Source organism: Pelobates fuscus, chromosome 13 (genome assembly GCF_036172605.1).
Source record: "Pelobates fuscus isolate aPelFus1 chromosome 13, aPelFus1.pri, whole genome shotgun sequence".
Classification (NCBI taxonomy): Eukaryota; Metazoa; Chordata; class Amphibia; order Anura; family Pelobatidae; genus Pelobates; species Pelobates fuscus.
Window position 1 is genome coordinate 105,246,932 of NC_086329.1, and position 25,582 is coordinate 105,272,513.

Below are 25,582 nucleotides of genomic sequence, written 5' to 3' on the forward strand. Positions count from 1 at the left end.
GCAGACAGAAACAAACCACGTAACTCACTGAACGCGCTGGAAGCCACGTCGAGTCTCCGTGGATTGATGCAATACAGCAATTCCTTCTACATTAACCAACAGAGAAAGCATGAAAAGGTCCTACGCAAAGGACATCTGTCTCAGCTTCCCCCAAGAACCCTACCTGAGCTATGATCCACTATATAGCACTGCCATTAACTGGAGTGCTGTACAATGGGGATTTCAGAAGGAAAACATTACTAAATACAAAAGCTACTCGAGCGAAACCTGCTTATTGTCTATATTGGAACTGAGTTCCCCCTCAGCTGTGCAATAACATGGAAGCAGAATATTTATTGCAATGCCATACCTTTAACTAACCCATCCTCCATAGACCATAAGTTAATATACTGCAGGAAATCACAACTGCTTCGGAGTTCTATCTACATCACTTCCCACATACCAGCTGTAAGCAGTGAGGTCAGTCTGAGGACTCAATCTGCTAATAGAACACATTCTTAGTTTGTCTATAGATTTGTATTGGTTTTCAAACATCTCAGAAAATACAACAAAAAAAAAAAAGTGCAAAAATATTTATGTTTTTGTGGTTATTTATTTCCTGAGATTTTCTTCAAAGATAATAGTATTCGGATACTTCAAATTATAGAGAGAAGACACAAACTTTAGGCGATTTCAAAAGGGTAGAGAGGAATGGTGGGTGTAAGACGTATGTCTCAGTTTAAGGTTTTTGGAGATCGGAGAGAAAGCATTGCGAATTCTAAGCCACGTAGTCCAGTTATTATAACAGTCTAGCCAGGAAAAAAAAAAAAAAAAAAATTCTCCAATTCAATCTTCAATTCTCTGCCGTTGCGGACTGAACCCTGTTCTCCTATGAATGAGAAATAATGTGGACTGGAGTGAAAGACTACCCCATTTTATATATAAACTTATCAAAACAAATGGGATCTTTCGCCCTTTACTCCAAGTGAAACTGAAATGAAAAGTAGTTTCAATGCCACTAGATGGCAGAAGATCTCAAAACCTAATAAAGAGAATTAACAGTTTTCCATTTCCTCAGGCAATGCATAAACCCTCATGGTATTTCAGTGTTTGAATTCTCCATTAAGGTTAGTTCCGTGTGCCAGCTAACTGTATTGGCAATATGCTGGCACATTCTACCCTTGGTCAATGCATCCATATAGTGAAATCGCTACACATAAGCAGTGTCCATTGGATCGTCAGGATTGCCATTAAGAATGATGCATTTCTTGCACGAGTCAATAAACTACTTCATGCAAACGGTTTAGTTGGAGCCTGGTCTGTGAACCGCGGAACGTGTGAGAGTGAACTAAATAAAGTCAGGGTGCACACTTGCCCTCCGTGTCCCAAACCTCTAGGTAAATGTTGATTCAGGAGGAGGGTCCCTGTAATGTTCTCCTTAATTCTAATTTCTCCGGTTTCTTCTGCTGAGACACGACCAACGGCACATTCTGCAGGTGGGAATTGAAACACCCTGCCTTTTCCTCATTGCTTTTCTTACAGCATTTCTGAGCGTCATTCCACACGGCTTTCTTGGAGCTGCAGATAGTCTCTATAAACTTCGCTTTCTACAAGAAAAACAAAAACACTTTTATAAACCGATTATCTTACAGGAATATGGACAGTCTGTGTCAGCTCAGCACAGTTATTAAGAGTTCTCCTAACCACACTCTCAACTACAACCATTGTGCCTTTTAACCTTAATAGTCATTGTCTAGAGAACTGACCGTTCATGGCTTATTCACCCCCTGGAAAACAAAATAAATAAACCCACACACACCACACTTTTACCTCTGCTATACTTTCTTGTTATGGTAACTCACTCTCATGATCCCTATGGTACAGGTCAGCGTGCTCAAAGTGTCTCCAATACAACCATCCATGTACATCAGACACACAGTACAGCAAGCGTTAAAATGGCTCTGGTATCTTTAGGGTCTTTCATATTTCTGCAAAGACCCCGTTAGTGACATTTCCACTTGGGGTGCAAGGGCCTGGGGGTACAGTATGTCTTTGGCTCTTGGCACCTAATCCACCAAATGTCAATAGACTAAGTATCGTGATCTGCAGGAAGCAACTGGATTATTATACCCATCACTAGCGATGATGGGGAATTATAACTCAATGCCGAAGCTACATCTCTAGTACAGTCCTTTTATCCTCATGCTGTACAAAAATAAATTGGTCCTCATTTTTTTAATTTCAATAAAATTCTATTACAGTTAGTGTAAATGGTTCATAAACACTTTCGTTATGAAATACTCACATTTTTTGAAAGGGTGACAGACTAATTATTCTACATACATGTCAATGATACACACACCTAACTAGTAACATGATCAGGGGGCTTATTCACCAACAGAGAATTGGAAGATTGAAATTAAATTAGATTTTTATAGCTGCGCTGCACTGGCCTTAATGATACAATTCCCTGTTCTCTTTCTGAAACCCCTTTGTGATAGCACATGGGGATCCACTGGAAGCTCGCGGTTTGACAATGGTCTGCGGAGAACTTATCTGACCACTCACTCACCTGCACACTGGCGCACTGCAGCAAGGCATCGTGGGGCAAATTACAGCAGGACCCTCTCAGGCTCAGCGTTAGCTGTACAATCTTCTTTCTGAATGAGAGAATAACAGGTAAGAACGGATTTTCCTCTGGGTAATATTTAAATAAAAACCCATTAAATTTCCAACCGGGAATTAAATAGAACAGTATCTCATCTAACCCACTAACAGGAACTTATTCCTCTCCAGCGTCACAGAATGGTACTGTATCTTACACACAGCCAGTAGGAGGTACCATTACAGAGCATCAATCTGCTTCTTGTTGTGGAGTCTTAAACAATATGACAAACAGGAAATGGTGCTCTAAGTGGTTTGACAAAAACAAACTCACCACCTAAACTTTACCCTCCTCCTCTAAGCCACCAGCACAACAATGAAACGATTTCACCAACATCCTTGGAGAGCAATGAGAGACTGCCTTAACTCCTCTCCAACATTAGCAGGTTATCTGAATATCCGAGGCTGGAACGAGTTGTCATAATGTTGGAGGTTAAAAGGTGGCAGCTTTGGGTTTTGGGAGAGCGCCTCAAGTCTCCTTGCACCATAACCACTGCAATATTATGACAGTGGCTATGGTGCCTTTAAGGCATTATACCAAGTCATTATGGGATGGGGCATTGTAATTCATTGTTCGCATGCACAGGTGCTGTTGACCAATTCTTATAATTCCCAGCAATAGGAGAATACAGTTACCCAACCTCCATTTGTAAAACTGCCCTGCTGTAACAGAACAGGAATAAACCTAGAATGTTCTAAGCACAGCTTCTGTCCCTGGACAGAATGAAATACAGAATATTGGCAGCAACAATTTAAACCGTACACGTTGTCCTTACTTTTCAATATGTGATTCTAGTAACCTCGTTCTTACTGGTCACTGGTCATTAACTAGCCAAGTCAGAGGAAAAATACACCATTTTTAAAACAAAAGGAAATAGTCTCTATGTATGATGAGCTATAGAAATGTTAGAATACCCAGTAAATGTAATATAACATTTTAAAATGGAAAAAAATATCTTGTGAATTTGTATGCTCGAAAATTGCAGATCTGAATACAAACATGACCGAATCCTGATAAAGCTACAGATTTTGCAATAGGGCTCAAGTGTAGTGTGAGACAGCAGACAAATAAAAGTGCCTTTGTGCAAGGAAGAAGGATTGATCAGAGCCCTTGTTGGCCGCAAAAGGGTTAATCAGCCACGCTTCACTCACAAGTCTACATTACCATGGGTCACGGCTAGCTTTTCCAGACAACACCAGGCTTCATAAATAGGGTCAAACATTCTCTGTATTACTGGAGTAATAAAGGAACTAGCAAAGGTGAAATGGACTAACGGATCCCAGGATCCGCCTGTGAACATGTCATGCAGTCAGTTGCCGGCCTCCCAGCAGGGGTGGTACTTACTGTTTAGTAAGGAGTTTGTAGCCTCCGCAGAGCTTTTGCAGGCTGTCTACAGTCACGTTACCAAGATTCACGCTCTCCACTTCCCGGTCGTACTTGGGGTAAGGGGCTTGGCTTGCGAAGCAGGTGTACATAGCGGCTCGGTCCTGCTTCACGCAGCATTCGTTTTGTCTGGTTTTAACAGTCTGCTCCTCTGAGCAGAACTTCTGCAGAACTTTCTGCCACTGTGGGTTATAAAATCCAAGACCCAGACTCAGGGTTAGTACCGTGCAGGGAATTCAGACAGCTCTATCACCATGTGTAAAGGCTAGAAATAAAGGGGTCGGAGATTCTAAACAGAGAGGGATATTAGAGATTTAAACTGTGTGTGCAGATGCACACACACACTTAAAGGACCACTACAGACACCCAGATCACATCAGCTCAATGAAGTGGTCTGGGTGCCAGGTCCCTCTAGTTTTAACCCTGCAGCTGAAAACATAACAGGTTCTCTGAAACTGCTAGGTTTCACTGAGGGTTAATCCAACCTGTTGTGGCTGTCTCACTGACAGCCGCTAGAGGCGCTTCCGCAATTCTCACTGCTGGACGTCCATAGGAAAATCGAGTAATGCTTTCCTATGGGTGGTTTGAATGCGCGCGTGGCTCTTGCCGCGCATGCGGAGCTGAGAGGCGGATCGGGGCGCAGGGATCCCCAGCTCCAAGGGAGTCCTGCTCTGGAGAAAGGAAAGTGCTGAAAGGGTTTTAAAACACACACACTGACAGACACACTCAGCGACATACTCACTGACAAACACTCACTAACAGACATACAAACTAACAACAGTAACACACAAACTCACTTTTTTTTTTAATTTAATCTCCCACCCCCTTACCTTTGGGAGAGCTGAGGGGATTCCCTGGGGTCCAGTGGTGCTGCTGGGTGGCCGGTCACCGGGCGGGCGCAGGAGCTCTCTGCCCAGCTCCCTCGCGCGCCACATACTGATGCCGGAGCCAGAATAGGATGTCATTCCCGCATCAGTACGCGGCGCACAAGGGAGCTGGGCAGAGCACGCTGAGGGGGAGAGTGCTCTCTCGCGCGCCCACAGGACTGGCCGCCCGGTGACACCAGGGCCAGCCTAGGAAGGGCCCTGAGGTGGCCAGCTCCTGGGCCCCCCAGGAGAAGAGGCTGGCCACACTGGTGGGCCGGGCCCGGTCGCAGCCGCAACCCCGGTATGTACGCCACTGGTTGTGGACTCCATCTCCCCTGATGCTTTGCCAGCATCATGTCTGTAATAGCATTATGGTATATGTAGGCCACAACATCTGGATTACCAAAGGTTGCCTACCCCTGCTTTGAAGTGATCCAGTTCTCAATGGATCACACACATACCAAGTAATAAAAAATAAACTGGTGATCTGCCAAGCCCAATGCATAAACTAGAGGCAAATTACTTGCTATGTGTTGAATATCTCTTATTCCTCCTATCTGTGCAGTTATCCCACACCAAATTATTCCCAGTATTCTTAGTGTGCGGGTTTACTCTGGGAGTAGTAGAATGTAGCGTTATTGACGCCCAGGAATGACTATGAAATGCTAACGTTGCAACTTATATAGCAATTCTGGTGAAGTAGTGGAATGTTATGTTCTGTGAAATGACAGTATATAGTTTCTCATATTAGAGGCAGAATGTTACCCAGTAACCGTTAAACACTCACCGCAGTGTGCGCACAGATCACATTTTCATCCTTGCAGCATTTCTTGAATTCACGTTCCAGGTGATTGATGGATTGTGCCTGGCGTTTGTAAGAGCCAAATGAACTTTGTGGCAGCTGGTTCTTGGTGTAAATGGGTCGGAACTTCCTCAGATTGCAGATATTCTGGATGGTGCTTGATTTGGGTTCTCCTGGTGGGAAGGACAGGTCAGGCAGACCATCACTACCGCGTTTCTGGCATTTTGGGGAGTTAGGAGGGCACGGTTTTAAGCTTCTAGGACTTCCCACTGCAGGCAGGTCGGCGCTTCCGATTTCTGGAACCAGAACTTGCATGGACTGAAAGATGTACTTTGGGTTAGGAGCATCAGAACTGAAGCAAGTTTCTCTTTCGGAGCCACGTTTCTTGCAGCAATGAAAAGGTCTGGTCTTTACGCTGAACTCTTCCTGACAAAATGCTTCCAGGGTACTCTTCCACTAGACAGGGGAAACATAAATCATTAGAGATTTAGTGCTCAGAGGTAAATCCTGACCAACTACATGTGGCATCTTTTACGCTCTAGATAACTATACACAACTCCAACAAGTTTGTTCGAGTACAACCAGTAGGTTATTCTTGTCCCAGATCAGACAGAAAATAACATAACAGAATATAGTTTAGTGACATTGAGAATTTCAAATGAGCTAAAAGAAGGCACTGTAATTAATAGCCCTGCCCGTACAGCCACCTACTCTCTTTCCTGAAACTCTGGTAAGTTGCAGACTCGAGAACACACATGCACACTACTTACTACACCTTCCGCACAGGTCAGTCTATTGGACTGCTGACAGCATTTGGCATTGCCATCTTCAAGATCATTAATTGCATCTCCTTGCCGGCTGAGATGGGCAAATCCAGTCTGAGGAAGGTTGTGGCTCCCATACACAGGTTTTTGGCGGCTTGCATCGCAGATGTTCCCAATATTACCACGATTTGGCCGTCCAGGAGGGAAATCAGCCAGGTTGCTTGATGAAGGTTCAACAGAGCAGGGTCGGTCACCACATTGAGGAAATGCTCTACCTCGTAGAGTCTGGACAGGTTCAGGAACTGTTAAACAATAACATAAAATAGTTTATCCTTCAAACAAGAATGAAGAACTCCATTCAATAAAAATAAATCCCCCTACTGGCAGCCTTGGAGTACTGCAGGATACACATGTAATGGGACAGTTCTCTTATTTATTACGAATATTTGGTCCATTGTGCGAGATTTCAATAGGACCTTTTATCCTCAGCCCTATAATAAACATGTGCTATCAAATGCTTACTGCTACTACATAAAACAAACCCTCACAATTAACAGCTAACAAATACTCTGTCCACAGTTTAATACAAAAAGAAAGCGGCCCGAGCCTCCTCCTACAGAGCGCCGCAATTATGGAACGACCTCCCGCACACTTTAAAATCTTCCCTAAGCCTAAAGTCCTTTAAGAGATCCCTCAAAACAGAATGCACCTGTCATGACTGATTATATATTTCCTACCTGTTCTGTGCTAAATTTTGTATATATTGTGTATTAATATTGTTTTTGTATTTTATTGTACCCTATTGTAAGAATGCAATGATTTGTGGACCCAGGACATACTTGAACACGAGACAAATCTCAATGTATCTTTCCTGGTAAAATATATCATTACGCTTCCTGGTCTTTTATTGATAAAAAGGTAGTGGAGGCATATCCACAGGGCAGGTCCCAGCTTTTCTGCCAATAGTAGAAGAAAAGTTTTTTTTATTAAACTACAGAAAATTCATTTTCCGCGTTTCTATTTTTTGTGTGTAAACTCACACCTTTAATTATTAGTACTGCAGTTTCCCACCCCACTCTTTTTATTAAGAATCGTTTTATTTAAAAAAAAAAAATATATAAATTAAAAATTCTCAGGCATTTGTCCATAAATCTGATTAAGTTCTATGAGAAGTGCTGTGCTTCACCGTCATTGGCTATCTGACAGCTCCCACAGTTGCCAATGCCTGTTTTTCTGGTAGCAAAGAAGCCGCCTGAAAAGACAGGCCTACCCAATGGCTCGCCATTAGGGCTCTCAGAGGCTGTTGGCAGGACACCATTTTCCCTGATGCAGCGTTGAGGATCACTTTGTGAAGTACGTGGCTGTAACGGACTGTTTCATCAGACAAGGGGTTAAAATCCGTTTAGGCCATATGCCCCTTTCTGAGAGACAGGCACAGCTACTGCAGAACACCAAACTCCCAAACTGGATACAAAATAGCACTCCAAACTGGAACCTCACGAATAGCTGCTAGCAGACGAACAGGAAAAGCATACATCAGCTTACACTCCTAGCAATCAATCTCCAACAGCATACAGTGAATCCCCCCCAAGAACAAGACAAGGCTCCGTGTTGAGGGTCAAGCAGTGGTCTGAGGTGCTGGCACACCCAGCCTGGTTTTTATTACGGTTGTGCACATACAGGACACACCCAGGGGGAGGCATAAAATAACCAATCAAGTAACAGTACAACCCACACATCCCCTCCCCTCAGATAAGCAATTAACATAAGTATTGCACAGTAAAAATACAGTTTCCACACATACTCTGTAACTTTAAAACCATACATCACATTCACATAAAAATACATATCCACAATCAATCCATTCAGGGGAACAACATATTAAAAAAATGGCATGAATCAGACCAGGGGTTCAAAAGTTAGTAAAAGTATCTTTTGTTCCCCCTGGCTGGCAGTATTTTAACCTGGCTCAAACAGTGAAAGTAAAACATCCCCACAATGCATCCTGGCTTCCTCCCTTCTGCCCTGGAGATAATTGGAGAAGTAATCCAATTATCTCCCAGGTCAAAGACAAAACTCCATTACACATGTGGGGACCTAAATACAGGATTATGTTTTAAAATATATAAAGTTACTCTTATTACACCAAACACAGACATGTTACATATCCCCAGATAGCTCAGGTCTGGGTGCACATTATTAGGTGAATGGCACCCAGACCACAGGAATACAGTTTAATTGCCATGGAGCTAAAGTCTTTCATTATATGAATAGGCTCCATGGCAGGCTATCTGGGGGTATCACCGCTCACACAGGGCAAGAACTGAATGGCCCCACTGTGTTTAAAGGGCCAGAATGAGTGACATGCACTCTGTTTGGGCCCTTTTAAAAAACGTATTCGGCCCTATCTCCCAGTGACCATAATCACATGGCAAGAGGCTGGCAAGCAGTCCTCTCCAGGCCCAAGGGGCGAAGGGCACTTCGTCACAGTGGCGGACTCCCTTCCCTCAGCCATAGCAGCCTGAGCCTACAGCTCAGTTCTGGGCCCACTATTATGGCAGCAAGCAATGCATTATCAGGTACCTGCTGCCGAACTTACTGGCTCCTCAACTCCCTCTCATGCAGATCTTAACCATTGGATGTCTGCCTTAATATGATTTACATAGAGTCCCTAGACCAGGGATAGGCAACCTTCGGCACTCCAGATGTTGTGGACTACATCCCCTATAATGCTCTTACACCCCATAATGCTGGCAAAGCATCATGGGAGATGTAGTCCAAAACATCTGGAGTGCCAAAGATTGCATATGCCTGCCCTAGACTATGTGCGCAGCAAGGCCAGCAGCCCGGCATCCTGATCTGTTATGTTAGGCACCGCTCCAACAGAGAGTGCCCGACACCTGGTAAATTCACTTTACATGGGATCACCCACGTATTGCGGAGGCATTAGTGCCTTATAGAAATATTCCAATACATCATGGGTCCTCAAACTCCGGCATCCCAGATGTCGCTGAACTACAACTCCCATGATTCTCTGGCTATGTAATTCAAAGAATCATGGGAATTGTAGTTCAGCAACATCTGGGGGTGCCGGAGTTTGAGGACCCATGCTGTACATGAATAAAAAAAATACAGAGTCAAATCTGTGTGTCCAGTCTGGAGTCACACCAACTTGAAAAGTCGCCGTCCGTCACACAGTGTGAATAACCGCGCCAGATATCCGCACCCCTATTGGAATCCTGAACCAAGTAAAATCTAGACATTTCCATCCTGTTGAATTAGTCAAAATGAGTAGAGAACAAACATAATTCACAGATCTGAAAAAACGTCAAACATCGCTTTGTAACCAAAAAACCAACTTAACACTAGACGTCTAATGGAGTTATTTACTAAAGTGGGAATTGGCGTGAATTTCATGTTAAAGGCCAAAAGCAGCTAACTGGAAGCAGAGCGGACTTAGATCTTGACTCCTGATTGGCTGTTTCGGCATTAAACTTGTGCCAGATTCTTTTATTGATGTTTATTTTATTTGAGTAAATACTTCTTATACTCTATTGATCCTGGTTTGCCATTCATCTTTTACACATCTGGGGAAGGACATCAGCTAATACAGGAAGATCGTGGGGAAAGCTTGAAAAAGCTTATTTTTCAAAAGTGATGACAGCTAGAGCCTGCTATTTTAGGCTCTATATATCGTGAGTGACCCATTACCTGTGTCATATATATTTAATTTGTACACATACAGTATTATGCTATGTATGTAATGTTATATCTTTCAGATTAACTTCAAAACTTACAACTATTAAGTGTAATATATATATATATATATATATATATTATATATATATTATATTCTTTGGCTTGCACCCCCCACACTGTTTTATTGTTAAAGGGACACTATAGTCACCTGAACAACTTTAGCTTAATGAAGCAGTTTTGGTGTATAGAACATGCCCCTGCAGCCTCACTGCTCAATCCTCTGCCATTTAGGAGTTAAATCCCTTTGTTTATGAACCCTAGTCACACCTCCCTGCATGTGACTTGCACAGCCTTCAATAAACACTTCCTGTAAAGAGAGCCCTATTTAGGCTTTCTTTATTGCAAGTTCTGTTTAATTAAGATTTTCTTATCCCCTGCTATGTTAATAGCTTGCTAGACCCTGCAAGAGCCTCCTGTATGTGATTAAAGTTCAATTTAGAGATTGAGATACAATTATTTAAGGTAAATTACATATCTTTGAAAGTGAAACCAGTTTTTTGTTCATGCAGGCTCTGTCAATCATAGCCAGGGGAGGTGTGGCTAGGGCTGCATAAACAGAAACAAAGTGATTTAACTCCTAAATGGCAGTGAATTGAGCAGTGAAATTGCAGGGGAATGATCTACACACTAAAACTGCTTTATTTAGCTAAAGTAATTTAGGTGACTATAGTGCCCCCCCCCCCAATAACAGCTACTTTCAGATAGTTACCTTTTTGGATTCATGACGAAGTATCTTTTTGTTTAACTAGCTCTGTGAAAGGCATTCACTGCTTTATATTAGCTCTTGTTAGTATAAATGGTTATCCCTTGTTTATATTTCCCCAATCCCCTGTATCCATGAGGTCTAAGGTTACTTTACCTTTTTTTTTTTTAACCATACCTAGTAAACGTTAGATTTTAGGATCCCAGTTAATTAGGACAGATTATGTTCTCTTTCTTTATATTTAAGATCTAAACTATATTAAGCACCAAGCTTGCTGTGTAAACACCGAAACAGCACAGGAAGTGAAGGTGGCAACAAGCCTTGGATTGGATTGCAATATCCAACATTCTGATTATTTTATAATATTTATTTTATTTGGGTAATACTTTGTGATGACTGCCGCAAACCTTTCAGTTACGTTTTCAGGGTTGGTTTCCGCACGACGAGTCACCTCAGAGGGTCCATCCTGTGGCCTTGGTGGCCAGTCTGCCATTTTCAATATTAAAGAATGGTGTGGACAGACCAATGTTCACCGCCCTCCCTTCACCAACAGGGTCAGTCATTTAATACTTGACTTGGGGGGGGGGCTTTAATAAACAGGGGGATTTAGTGTCCTGCTTCAGACATAGTCAGTGTGGGGGGGGCCATTAGTAGAATATGTCAAACCCAACCCCCACCTACAGATATCTGTTACTGGTTTAACCCCTGTGGTTAAGTCCGTGCCTGGGGACTTTCACGCCCTAGCAACTTCATTCTGATGAAGTGGTTATGGTAACAATAGTTTTTTCTTTAAATATTATAACCTTGAATATTCTGTTTTGCCTACACAAAACCATCTAGAAAATCTGACAAAACAAGCACTTTAATTTGTCCGCTGCCACTGGAAAAGTAACCTTCCCCAAAGCCAAGTGGATAGTTTTGAATAAAAACAAACAACAAAAAAAAGCCATCTACCAGCATCCTTTACTGCGCAGAGAAACACAAGATGGCTGGTTTTATCAACTCAGCCGATTGGACTGACAATGACATGCTTTTCAGTAGAAATCATGGTCGGTCTCTGATAAGCAACGTATAAATAGCATGTTAAACTGATGTGGAATTATTAAAAATTATTATTGTACTAACTCCATTTTAACTTTATACTGTGACTTCGTCCTCCATTTTGTCCTCCTAACCTGACTTCTTCAATCCTCCATTTTGTCCTCATGACTTAACTTGTTCATTTTAAAACTACATTACGTGACTGAACTTCTCAACCCAATTAATACAGTAGACAAAGACTGTGTTTCCTTCAAGGACAAGTACCAGGAGGTGCTGGCTACTCCTTAAGACTTGCTGGCTACTCCTTAGAGCTTGTAAGATAGTACAGTTTGAAGGCCACAGAACACAGTAGTAATGAAATGTTCTATTCATAAGAGACCTTGCACCTGGACATAAAGCCTGATATCATTGACCGTGTAAAATGACGCTTAGGACCCCCTTGTCCCCCACCCGTGTCCAGAATAATCCCACCTCTGATGGGTGGGCACGGGACTAACCTCTTAATTTTACGAACCAATAGGTAAGACACTAACCCCGTCACTTAACAATTAATCCAATTGATGATGTTTATTTGCTGATATTCTAATAATCAATGATGACGCAAAATGCCTCTTAAAAGGGCCTGCGCGCCCGCTTTTTCTTCACTTGCCAATAAACTTTCTCGAAGTTATTTTAACCTGAACCTCGTGTGTCAGACTTAATTACTTCAGCGTATATACGCAATTTAATTTTATTGATTTGGACAGGAACAGATAGACATTTGAACATTTTGGTTTACTTTCAAAAAGTACCATAACAACTTGGCGCCCAACGTGGGGCATCGGGCTATGGCCTCTGGCCGGTGAGCCGTCCTAAGGAAGATGCTGTTGGACGGGGGAATCCTGGGGGTAGGAAGGGAGACTGATCACCTCCAAGTACACGGTAGAGACTTCTGCAGAGCCACCGGTATGTTCCGGCCCCTTTGATTGACCCGTCCACGTGTCTGTGACTGCTTCCCGGGAGGACATCAAAGACAGGTAATATCTTGCCCGGTGTCTCGTTACTCACTTGTTTACCTGCAATTTTAGTCTGTTGCCTGGGTGTGTTTGAATTGTGTTTGAATTGTTTGCCTGTTTCCCCATTTTGAGATAAAGGGGGGGTGGACCTGCAGGGGATTTGCCTGGGGTTCTGTCTTGCTTGTTTTCCCCTTTTTGGGATAAAGGGGGGTGGACCTGAGGGGATTTGCCTGGGTCTTCAGTGTGTCTGTCTGTTTGTATTTTACCCCTTTTGGGATAAAGGGGGGTGGACCTGTGGATTCGTTCCTGGGGGTCTTCTGTTGCCTGTTTTACCTCTTTTAGGAACCACGGTGCTGTGGTTGTAAGGAAAAAGGGGGGTTGACCCGTGGATGTGTTCCTGGGGGGTCTTCTTTGCCTGTTTACTTCTTTTAGGAGCCTCGTGGCTGTGGCTGTAAGGAAAAAGAAGTTTGTGGAACTGTGGGATCTGTGTAGAATCATAGTTTCCTGTGATCCAAGTTTGTGTCACTTTGATAGCCTAGCTAGCTTCACTGTGCGCGTTCGGACTATCCAGCTCTAGTTGAGTTGGGGACGTCCTGACCCGGACCATCCAGCTCTAGTTGAGTTGGGGACGTCCTGACCCGGACCCTTCGGCTCTAGTTGAGCTGAAGGTCCACTGATTATTTAATCGTGGTAGGAGACTTAGCCTTGTGGCAGGGGACTTTGTTTCCTGGGGGAATTCAGGCAGGTATTGCTTGTTTTTCGCATCACGTGGTAGTGAGACTTATAAAGTGGGTTTTATAGGGGCACTACGGGAATGAGGATAGACGTGGCCACATTATTGTGGACTGCAGAGTAGAGGGAGGCTGGAAAGGATTTCGGACCGGTGTTAGCTGTTATCCTTGGCCGCTGGTAGTGAGACTTATGAAAGTCGTTCTCCGAGCGGGGACACTACGAGGTTGAGAAAGGTGACTTTGGAGTAAGCACATGTAGAAGGAAAGGGATTATTGTTGATTTTATTTGAACTGTAATGCATGCACTGTATTTCAATTGTATTGTTGTCTTGTCTGTTTTATTAGGAGTCTCATGAACTCCTGTGTCTGTCTCTAAGGATTTTTCCTTGCCTTTCATCTTTTCTAAACTTCCTATATTATTATACTGTCCACTCCCATTTCTCTTGAAAGAGAAGTGATTGGTCACACACTTCTCACCTCGCTCCAATCCGTGTCTACCACCCCGGGTAGGCGGATTCAGTGACTAGTCTACGTTTTGGGAAGACGCACCTGAGAAAATCCCACGATTCTCGGGTGGCAGTCGAGCATTGTAGACGTTCTTGTTCAGTTTTCCTTCTCTCTCCCTATATCTAGGACGCTGGTATAGGGGTAAAGGGATTATGGGACAGGATTTAAACAAGCCCAGTAAGGGCTGGTTAGCATGTGATTTAGTCGAAGACAGAGAGGGTGAGGAAATGGTTAAAGGTGTTGAAAAGATTGCAAAAGTATGTAAAATTGCTGTACCGACATGTGGAAGATTGCAACCAGAAAGTTGGCGTAGGTTACTGACAGAAAAGAAAGGCAAGCTTACAGATAATGGTTTATTAAAGACTGCTGAAGCATGGTATAGAGTAGCGAAGGCTATTCAGCTAGAAGGTTGGGTTGAGGAAGAGATAAATCACAAAGGTGTGAAATTGTTTGTGTATCATAATAATTGTGTTGCTGGGGTCTACCCTCAGCCAGCGCCCAAAACCGGCGCCCAGGGAATGTCTATCCCCAAGGTTCAGTCAGCCATAAGTGATAGCCAGCCGACTATGTTCCCCACTCCCAATCCTCCTAACACCCATCCCATTACCTCCCCTGTCTGCCCGGTCCTGAATTCTGATGGATCTTTCTTTTCCCCTTCCCCATCTTTGACATTCCCATCATCCTCATCCATCCCTACGCTACCTGCTATACCTTCCCCTACCATTTCATCTGCCATCCCTTCCCTACAATCCCTCTCCATTAATGATCCCCTCCCCTCTGCATCCGCCCAGCCAACCACCTCGTCCACCCTCACCCCGGCTCCTCCCTCTACACCCACCCCTACCAATCCCTCTCCGTCCCCTCCCATCTCCGCCCCAGTCCAATACCCCACCTCCTTTCCCTCCCCAGCCTGGCCCTACCCCTTCCCATATCCCATGGCCCTGCCCTACCCCGGATATCCACTACCCCTTCCCCAAGCCACTCCCCAAGTTCCGGTTATGCCCAGTCCGGCACAGGTTGCTCCGGGTGTGCCCACATCTAACATGGCCGCCACTCCTTCCCTTAACCCTAATGTAACACCTTTTCCGGCCACCAATATGGCGGCCCCCAGTTCGGCCCTGATGCCGGTAATTCCCGGTGACTACCTATCCCCAGGTTATGACTCGCTAGCCACCCCTGCATCCGGGGCTCGTTCCCAACCACCGATCCTTTCACCTCATGCGGGCCCTGCACCGCGCAAAAGAGCCAATATCATAGAATTCGATGATGACGAGATGGACAGGGTGTCCCATGTCTCATCGGAACTTGCCGCGGGAGCCCCAACTCATCGTTCTATCGATGACCCCTTTGGCCACAAGGGTCGGGGAGAACAGGCCCCTCCTAAATATGTTGCTTTCAATCCCACTCAAGCTAGTGCTCTAATGAAATCACTCCCTGACCCAGAAAAGCAGCCTATGCCCTTCTACCGAGGGATAGTTCAAATTCAAAAGACTTATTCCGCCGCATGGCGTGATTTACTGAGCATTTGTGCTATCAAAGCAGGGGATGCATATTGGCCAAGTATGGCCCGACACCTCAGTACAGATCTGCTCAGCAGTGATGTTGATTACCCCTCTGGAGTAACTTTTTGCACCCAATTAAGAGAATGGGCTAAGGACAAACTTGCGGATCAGGCTGCTGGCCTTACTGATGTTATTCAAGATAAAGGAGAATCAGTGGAAAGGTTTCATGCAAGACTGTATCAAATGTTCACAGATTTGGGGTTTGATCTTACAGATAAGATTCATTCACAAATGCTGTCAGGTGCGTTTGTCCAAGGTGTTAAAGACTCTATACGCAAAGGAATCATTGCTGCACGTCCTGAATACAAGGTTGTTCCCTTGGATACCCTGCTTTTAGTTGCTAGAGGTCTGGAATCTGTTCAGACCCCAAGAAGACCCAATCCAGCTCCACTCATGGTGGCCCGCGCTACCCCCATCACCTCTGGCACCAAGGGTGCCAAGTTAGAGGATGTAACTTGTTTTAATTGTGGGGCTCAGGGACACTACAGAAGTGATTGTCCGGAACCTAAAAAGGAACCTGGGGCACCCAGAAAGTTCTCTAAGCCTGCCCCAGGACCGAGAAAAAGATTCCAATTATTGAAGAACCAGATGATTAGGAAACTGGCAAGCCTGTGTCTGTAACCCCTGTAATGGCAGCGTCTATAGGGGATAAGGGAGGGCCACTTGCCACAGTGACTTTGCCCATTGAAGACCATCCTACTACATTTCTAGTTGACACAGGTGCAGCCCGTAGTGTTCTACGAGAACAAGACCTGCCAGACCCATCCTTCCTGTCCAGTATTGATGTCTCTTGTGTTGGAGTGGATGGCCAGCCAAGACGTAGCCCTTTAACAACTCCACTACGAGTTGGCTCTAGCCTGCTTGCTCGCTTTGTAGTATCCTCCACATGCCCCATTAACCTGTTAGGTGCTGATGTTCTCTCACGCCTGCAAGCATCCATCACCTTTACCCCGGATGGGCAGGTAGAAATGTTTACACCTCTGTCTGTATCAGACACTTCAGCCCTATGCTCTTTGCCTCTGATGCTGCATTTAGAAAAGCCCCGTGAGGAGGCAGCAGAATTAAGGTCCAATTTCCCAGAGGAATTAAAAACACAGGTGCCCGCTAAGTTATGGTCCTCAGGCCCAGAGGACATAGGTCACCTAAATGTTCCCCCTGTGGTGGTAAAGCTTATTTCAGGAGCTAAGTTACCAAGAAAACCACAATATCCATTAAAACCAGCACAGTCTGCTGCAATTTCTGTCCACATCAAGGCACTCTTGGAGAAGGGTGCCCTTGTCAAATGTAAATCTGAATGCAACACCCCGTTATTTCCTGTGAAAAAGAAAACTCCAAAGGGTGAGCCGGAAAAGTACAGGATGGTCCAGGATCTCCGTGCCGTTAATGAAGCTACCGTCCTGGACACCCCTCTTGTACCAAATCCTCACACTCTGCTCTCTGGAGTCCCACCATCTGCAAAATTCTTCACAGTTATTGACCTGGCTAATGCCTTTTTCAGTGTCCCATTGGACCCATCCTGTCAATACCTGTTTGCTTTCACTCATGAGATGCAGCAGTATACCTGGACTGTCATGCCCCAAGGGGCACAAAATTCTCCAAGTCAATTTGCAAAGGCCATGGGCACCATCCTTGACCCATGGCAAGCTGAGCACCCAGAAGTTGTCCTGCTTCAGTATGTGGATGATCTACTGCTGTGTGGAGATGATATTCCCACTACTGAAAGGTGTTCAATCAGTCTTCTTTCCTATTTGGCAGAACAGGGATGCAAAGCTTCACTCATCAAGCTACAATTCTGTCAATCTTCAGTGATCTTCCTTGGACATTGCCTATCTCAAGGTACCAGACATCTTACTCGGGACCGGGTAAGAGCTGTTCTGGACATTCCACCTCCAAGGACTTCAAAGTCTCTTCATGCCTTCCTAGGCCTCATTTCCTACTGCAGAGCATGGATCCCAGAAGCCTCTCTGCTTATGCAACCTCTCTATGACGCTCTTAAGTCTGACCCGTTTTGTCTAACCAATGACGCCCTGGACAATTTCGATGCTTTAAAACGTGCCATTGCTTCAGCTCCTGCCTTGGGCCTACCTGACTACTCCAAACCTTTCAAATTATTCGTCTCTGAAAGACAAGGCCATGCAACAGGAGTCCTCACCCAAACTAATGACTCAAGAGGCCGCCAGAGGCCTATTGGATACTTCTCATGTCAACTGGACATTGTGGCCAGAGGGACTCCTTCCTGTCTCAGGGCTGTTTTTGCTGCGAGAGAACTCATAGAAAGAACCTCAGACCTGGTCCTAGGCCACCCTCTGGTTGTTTTGGCCCCTCATGACATTTCTGCCATCATCAACCAAGTCCAGCTCAAGCACGTGTCTCCAGCCAGACATCTGCGCTTACAGTGTCATCTTCTTTTGCCTGACAACATTTCCATCCAAAGATGTCAAGTGCTTAATCCGTCCACTCTTCTTCCACTCCCTGAGGGGGGTATCTATTATGGATTTATCACGGATGAAACCTACATTCACCTGCTCTGTGGATGTATCAAGAAAGTCATGCATCCACATTTGACATTTTATGAAGGCGAAAAACCCCTCTGTGAAGGCCCAGATCACGCCTTCTGTACCATGTGGTACAAACCGAACATTACTCCTGAACCTTGCTATGAAGATGAGCTTTACCACCGGACCGATGTAAAGCTCACTGCACAAGACTTCTATTGTGACTCTGAAGGCAATAGCATGGTCTTGATCCAGCTACCTCAACAACTTAACTACCTTTACCGTCATTGGGATACTGCTATCCCACATATTCCTGTTACCAAGTTGAAGACAAGGTCATGGAATGATCTTGGGCCTATGGCAAAACTATGGGCCACCATGAATGAAGAACAGCTACAGGAAAGTGGTATTGTCAAATACCCAACAACTGACCTCCTAGAAGCATGGCCACGCCATTTCCTGGAAAAGGAATTTCAAGATCTGGTCATAAAGAATGATTATGACCCAGAAACACCTCATGACTGTTTTGAACAGATGAAAATGGAAACAGTGCACTTACCAACTGTGCATGAGAACCCATTACCAGATCCGGATTTTACCCTGTTTGTGGACGGATCGAGATATGCCGATGAAGGAGGAACATATCACACAGGATATGCCGTAACCACAACAGATGAAGTTATTAAATCATCATCCTTACCGTCAACAATGTCTGCACAAGAAGCTGAATTACAAGCTCTGACTTCAGCATGCAAAATTTCCGAAGGAAAACGTGCCAACATCTATACAGATTCAAGATATGCTCTGGGTGTGGCACATGACTTCGGCCTAATTTGGAAGACTAGAGGATTTCTTACCACCGCCGGTACACCAGTCAAACACAGCACTGCAATCAAGGAGCTAATGGATGCCCTCCTACTCCCCAAAGAAGTGGCCGTTTTGAAAATTAAGGCCCACGGGAAATTGGATACAGATGAAGCAAGGGGCAACCATTTGGCTGATCAAGCTGCTAAGTTAGCGGCCAGGGATCTGCAGGAAGTGGATGAAGAAGTGTCCGGACAAGAAGAAGAAGAAGAAGAAGAAGAAGAAGAAGAAGTCCCTATTTTTGCTTTGCAAACTCTTCCTACTGATTTGCGAATTTTACAAGAACAGCAAGCTGCAGTCACTCCTGAGGAAATCCAGAAATGGAAAAAGAAAGGAGCTGTCCAAAAGGACGGAATATATTACAACAACTTCAAATTTTGTCTTCCCAGAAATTTATACCCAGCAGTGGTCCAATGGGCACATGGGCCTGCACACCTGTCAAAAGAACTGATGGCCGCCCTCATACAGAAGTATTATGAAGCACCCGGAATCACAACATTGATAAGCAACTTCTGCAAAGCCTGTGTCATTTGTGCAAAATGCAATCCAGGAAGACCAATTAAGGTGCCTGCGAAACACCTGGCAAAGCCCATGTACCCCTTCCAACGAATTCAAATTGACCACATCCAAATGCCCAAGAGTGGGCCCCATGAATATGCACTAGTCATAGTGGACATGTTCTCAGGATGGCCAGAGGCATACCCAGTGGCCAATATCACTGCAAAAACAACCGCAAAGCGCCTACTTACAGATATTGTATGTAGATTCGGACTCCCAGAAGTTATTGAGAGTGATCAAGGCCCAGCCTTTACAGCAACTGTGACTAAAGAAATTTGGACTGCTCTAGGGGTGACTCTAGCCTTCCATACCCCTTACCACCCACAAAGTAGTGGTAAAGTGGAGCGCATGAATGGCACTCTAAAAACCAGAATGTTAAAAATGTCACAAGAAACAAAGATGCCCTGGCCAGAAAGCCTACCAATAGCTCTATTTAGTGTTAGACACACACCTAGAGGGAAGCATTCACTGTCCCCATATGAGGTTCTATTCGGGACAGCACCTAGACTAGGTTGTTATTATCCGCAGCAGTTGCAACTCCAATCAGATGTTTTAGTAGACTATGTAACTGAACTTGCAAATGTCCTAAACAAAATACATGCCCAAGTTTTCTCTTCAATTCCAGATCCCGAATTGGATACAGGTTCCCATAACCTACTCCCCGGAGATTGGGTCCTGGTTAAGAAGTTTGTGCGGAAAAATACCCTAGAACCGAGATTTGACGGTCCATTCCAAGTTCTCCTGATTACCGCAACCTCCGTCAAATTGGCCGGTAGGCCAAATTGGATCCACGCTTCCCACTGCAAGAAATCTCCTGCCCCAGAGGAAGCGAATATCGCACAAACATGTATCTCTGGTACATCTTCTCCTTAATTAGCCTTATGAAGGCCCAGCAAGTAGCCATTACCAAAGACATTAGTGGGTACACCTTCTGGTATAATTCATCATGCACCCAGGTGGCTACTTATACCTTTGACTACTGTGATATTGTAGAATGCCCATTTCCCACACCACAAATCCAGAGCATCTATAGAGATATCCCTCATTCGAAAGACCCATATGTTTGTGTAGTTGACAAGCAATGGGGGCACAATTGTGACCATTGGGGGGCGGCGGGGTGGAATGCCGGGCCTGCCTGGGGTTACAAACCAAAAAGTGCCGTAGCTAAAGTAGATGATCATGGTAGATCGCTTCTCCAGAGAATGACTTTAAGAAAGCCTGGAGGGAGTACACCAATGAAATTAATTCTTAATATTGAGCATCCAAGCCCAACAGATGCAGACCAATATGTGATGGGAATGTATTGGAAAAAGGGTTCCTATAAAAAGTTAGGGCATTTCTACCTAAAAGATATGTGCAACTCTTCTGAGTGGCAAGGGGCCACCCATATGGTCCCTAACCCATTAAAACCTCATATCCAGACCTTTCAGGACATGATGGCCATTGCTAACCCCACTTTTGAAGATACCATGGCCGCTGAAACAGGTTTTAATGATGTAAATTTATGGTTAGAATGGATGAAATATAATGCTAATAAGCATAATAGAACCGCATGTTATGTGTGTGGCGGTGCCCGGCCTCACCTGGGTACCGTACCTTTAATCCTACCCGTAGATATAGAAGAATGTGTTTTAAGCCTTTTTGCCTATCACTATAATTTTAACAGGTCCATATGTATTGCATGGACAAAGGAGTATCCTCTTCTAGCCAAAGATGTCAAACCCCCTGATGGTATTACCGTATATAAAGGTAATTACACTTGCTATGCCATGTACGATGGTATTGGTAAATTTGTAGGTAACTTTTCCAAAGGCTATTGTGCTACATACAGAACTGTCCCTGTACGCTTGCTGCAACATCACACTAGGTCACTAGGAGACATTTATTGGTTGTGTGGGGATTTACAGCTAAGATCCAGAATGGACACAGAATGGTGGGGAGAGTGTACGTTGACTAAGGCCATTATGCCTATACATATTATTTCTGACACACACCTCAACACCCATGAGTTCAGCCACACTAAGGTTAAACGTGACGTCCCAGTGAAAGGAAGTTTTGATCCTCATGTATATATTGATGCCATTGGAGTGCCCAGGGGGGTGCCCAATGAGTTTAAAGCTAGGGATGAAGTTGCTGCAGGATTTGAATCAATTTTTACCATAGTTACCGCAAACAAGAATCTAAATTGGATAAATTACATTTATTATAATCAACAGCGTTTTGTCAATTACACCAGAGACGCCCTCCAGGGGTTGGCCGAACAGTTGCAGGCCACATCCCAAATGACTTTCCAGAATAGAATGGCCCTAGATATGATCTTAGCCGAAAAAGGAGGGGTTTGTAAGATTTTGCCCGACACTATGACATGTTGTACCTACATCCCAGAAAACACAGGCCCTAATGGTAAAGTCACACTAGCTATAGAAAAATTAAATGACCTGTCTGAAGAGTTAAAAAGGAATTCTGGGATAAAAGATCCCTGGGAAAGATGGTTTGGTTGGATGACAGGATGGCAAAAGGCTTTAATGCAGATTGGTATGGCTATACTAATTTTTCTTTTTATCTTTGCTCTTCTCTTTTGTTGTGTCCTCCCATGTCTGAGAAAATCCCTCATGAAGACTGTTGACCAAGCAACACCCACTTTGACCCATCTCGAAGTTGATGACCAAGAATTCCAAGACATCAACTCACCCTGTCTGCCGCTGCAAATTATCCCCTTTGTTGATAAAGTGCAGGAATTCTAGGAAGGGACTAGATTAGGGACAGCATCTGTCAGTGAATGGTAAAGGCCCCATGTGGAGAAGTGGTGGGTTAGCTGCCATGGGATACCCTTGGGTGTGAAGCGTTCGAGAGCCATACTGACGGATGGTTAGCCTATTAGGGTCAGATCTAGGGACAGCCTTGCACTTTGCATTAACATCTAGCTAGCGGCCGCGGGGTTTCTGTGCCTTTGGGTTAACACGTCTTCTGATACTAACATAATAAAGTTTATCTCTTAGAATCTAACATTTAATAGGGGGGACTGATGTGGAATTATTAAAAATTATTATTGTACTTGTATTGAATTATTGTACTAACTCCATTTTAACTTTATACTGTGACTTCGTCCTCCATTTTGTCCTCCTAACCTGACTTCTTCAATCCTCCATTTTGTCCTCATGACTTAACTTGTTCATTTTAAAACTACATTACGTGACTGAACTTCTCAACCCAATTAATACAGTAGACAAAGACTGTGTTTCCTTCAAGGACAAGTACCAGGAGGTGCTGGCTACTCCTTAAGACTTGCTGGCTACTCCTTAGAGCTTGTAAGATAGTACAGTTTGAAGGCCACAGAACACAGTAGTAATGAAATGTTCTATTCATAAGAGACCTTGCACCTGGACATAAAGCCTGATATCATTGACCGTGTAAAATGACGCTTAGGACCCCCTTGTCCCCCACCCGTGTCCAGAATAATCCCACCTCTGATGGGTGGGCACGGGACTAACCTCTTAATTTTACGAACCAATAGGTAAGACACTAACCCCGTCACTTAACAATTAATCCAATTGATGATGTTTATTTGCTGATATTCTAATAATCAATGATGACGCAAAATGCCTCTTAAAAGGGCCTGCGCGCCCGCTTTTTCTTCACTTGCCAATAAACTTTCTCGAAGTTATTTTAACCTGAACCTCGTGTGTCAGACTTAATTACTTCAGCGTATATACGCAATTTAATTTTATTGATTTGGACAGGAACAGATAGACATTTGAACATTTTGGTTTACTTTCAAAAAGTACCATAACAAAACTATAACCTAGCTTTAAAAATAAAAATCCGCATTTTTAACAAAATGGTCCAGAGTTAAATCACTTGCACTTAATATTATAACATTTTATCAGACAGAGTTACTGTTTTAATTGAGAGATTCTTACTAGTATAGGACTGTGATAACATAGGCCTTCCTACAGACTAATAGGAAAAGTTAAATTTGTCAGAAATTTCAAATTCTTGTAGAATTCCCAACTAACCATCTGCATCCACCCACAATGGGACCTTTAAACACAGAATGGACATTCTCTGTTAGACTAACAATACCAGGATTAAGCGGTTACAATAATTTAACCCCTTAAGGACCAAACTTCTGGAATAAAAAGGGAATCATGACTTGTCACACATGTCATGTGTCCTTAAGGAGTTAAACAATTGCAGGAGGTTTCAAGGTAAAATGATGATGTATATAGAATTGATCAGTCTGTCCTATTTGGAGACCCAATTAGATAAAATGAGGTCACAGATGGAAACTCTGGATTTTAACCTGTGTTTTACCAACAATTAACTAATAACCCATGGAGAGGGGGGACTGTAAGAATTCCTCTGGCACCCCATGGGTTAATTTAAAAAGACCAGGATTGGCAGAGCCTGATGAACACACAGTGAGTAGAAACGGTGTGGAAAGTGTTACAATGTCAGTAACTCTACAGGTTTCTCACCATGTAAAAACAATAGGCAGTGAATAAACAGCTTTTTATAGGATCAAACAGGAGATTATATTACAAACTGCAGCACCTACTTAATGTTTTAGAATAAGATGAGAAAATAAACAAAGATTTCTATAAATGTAGTTGTGTGAATTATCCTTTTATCTGCTGGTTAGCAAGCAGGTTCTGGAGTGAATAACAAAACAAGATCAACAATTAACCCAATCATGATCAGGGCCAGGACAAACCCCATTATATCATGACATATTTGGGGTCACCAATAATTAAACTGCAATCTATTTCTTACACCCCCCTCTCCAATATTAGGTAAATCTGCTTTTATAGGAAGTGAAGCCCGTAAGTTACCCTGCCAGTGTCTGCCCCCCATGGCTGCATGTAATATGGTCTATATAGTGCCCCATGCCCCCCCTTGACTGGATCTGAATAACAAGGTTTACCTGCATGACCTGTGAGCAGCAAGGCTGAGAGCTGGAGAGTCAGGATCCACACCAGAAAGAGGTCCATGATGGAAGCTCAGTGAGATCAGGAGAGCAGTGATGTCCCAGTAAGTCTCCTAGCTGTCTGTCCCAGGATTTAAACAGCTGATTCCACACCCCACTCACCAGGCTGCAGTCACACCCCCTGTGCTGTAATCACAATGTGTTGATTTGGGATTTTACCACCTGTGCTGATGATACAATGATTATGAGACCCACCCAATGTCATCCAGATAGCAGCCCCCATCCCTCCTCCACCTGGCTTTTTAATGACCCTATACTGAGAGAATCAATGTATCAGATGATCACAATGCAGCATTGACTGACCACAAACACAATGTGTGAAAACACAGACAGTAAACAGTAACACAATGGGATTCAGGATTCAGGGAATTCTTCATGTGACGCAGTCACCATGGAATGTTCCAGCAGATTGCTCCACTTATTATTAGAATTTACAGAACACCAACATTTTTAAGTAATTGACATAGAGACTATATCAAAGACAAGAGGTGGAGAAGGCCTTCCTTAAACACATTACAATCTCTGTGGAAGGGGTAAAAATAAACAGGAGAGAAAGAGTGTGTGTGTATAGGATGTAGGAGAGGTGGGACAGTGTCTGGGTGCTGGTTGAGTGTTTTGTGAGTGTAGGAGACAAACGAGTTTATCAACCTGAGATTTCAACATTAATTTTACATTTAAAGGGACACTATAGTAAGTCACCAGAACCACTAGCTCAATGTAGTGGTTTTGGTGTCTACAGCCTTTGCTTGCAGGCTTTCCAATGTAAACACTGTCTTTTCAGCGGAATAGGCAGTGTTTACATTGCTGCCTAGTAACACCTCTATTGGCAGTCACTCAAACTACTACTAAAGGTACTTCCTATCTATGTGCGGCACAGTGTGCAGCACCTACATTTAGAACCTCCACTCTCTGTATGGAGGC

The 25,582-nt window shown here is 43.9% G+C and overlaps 1 protein-coding gene across 1 annotated transcript; it reads right to left on the reverse strand.

Annotated features, from left to right (window-relative positions):
• Nucleotides 1-589: 589 nt before the first annotated feature.
• LOC134583435 (extracellular matrix protein 1-like) lies at nucleotides 590-24,721 on the reverse strand. The gene is made up of 6 exons (XM_063440347.1): nucleotides 24,599-24,721; nucleotides 6,466-6,761; nucleotides 5,681-6,151; nucleotides 3,989-4,209; nucleotides 2,552-2,639; nucleotides 590-1,586 (listed from the first exon to the last, which is right to left on the reverse strand). The coding sequence occupies exons 1-6, from the start codon at nucleotides 24,663-24,665 to the stop codon at nucleotides 1,389-1,391; spliced, it is 1,341 nt and encodes a 446-aa protein (XP_063296417.1). The 5' UTR covers nucleotides 24,666-24,721; the 3' UTR covers nucleotides 590-1,388.
• Between the last annotated feature and the right edge of the window lie 861 nt (nucleotides 24,722-25,582).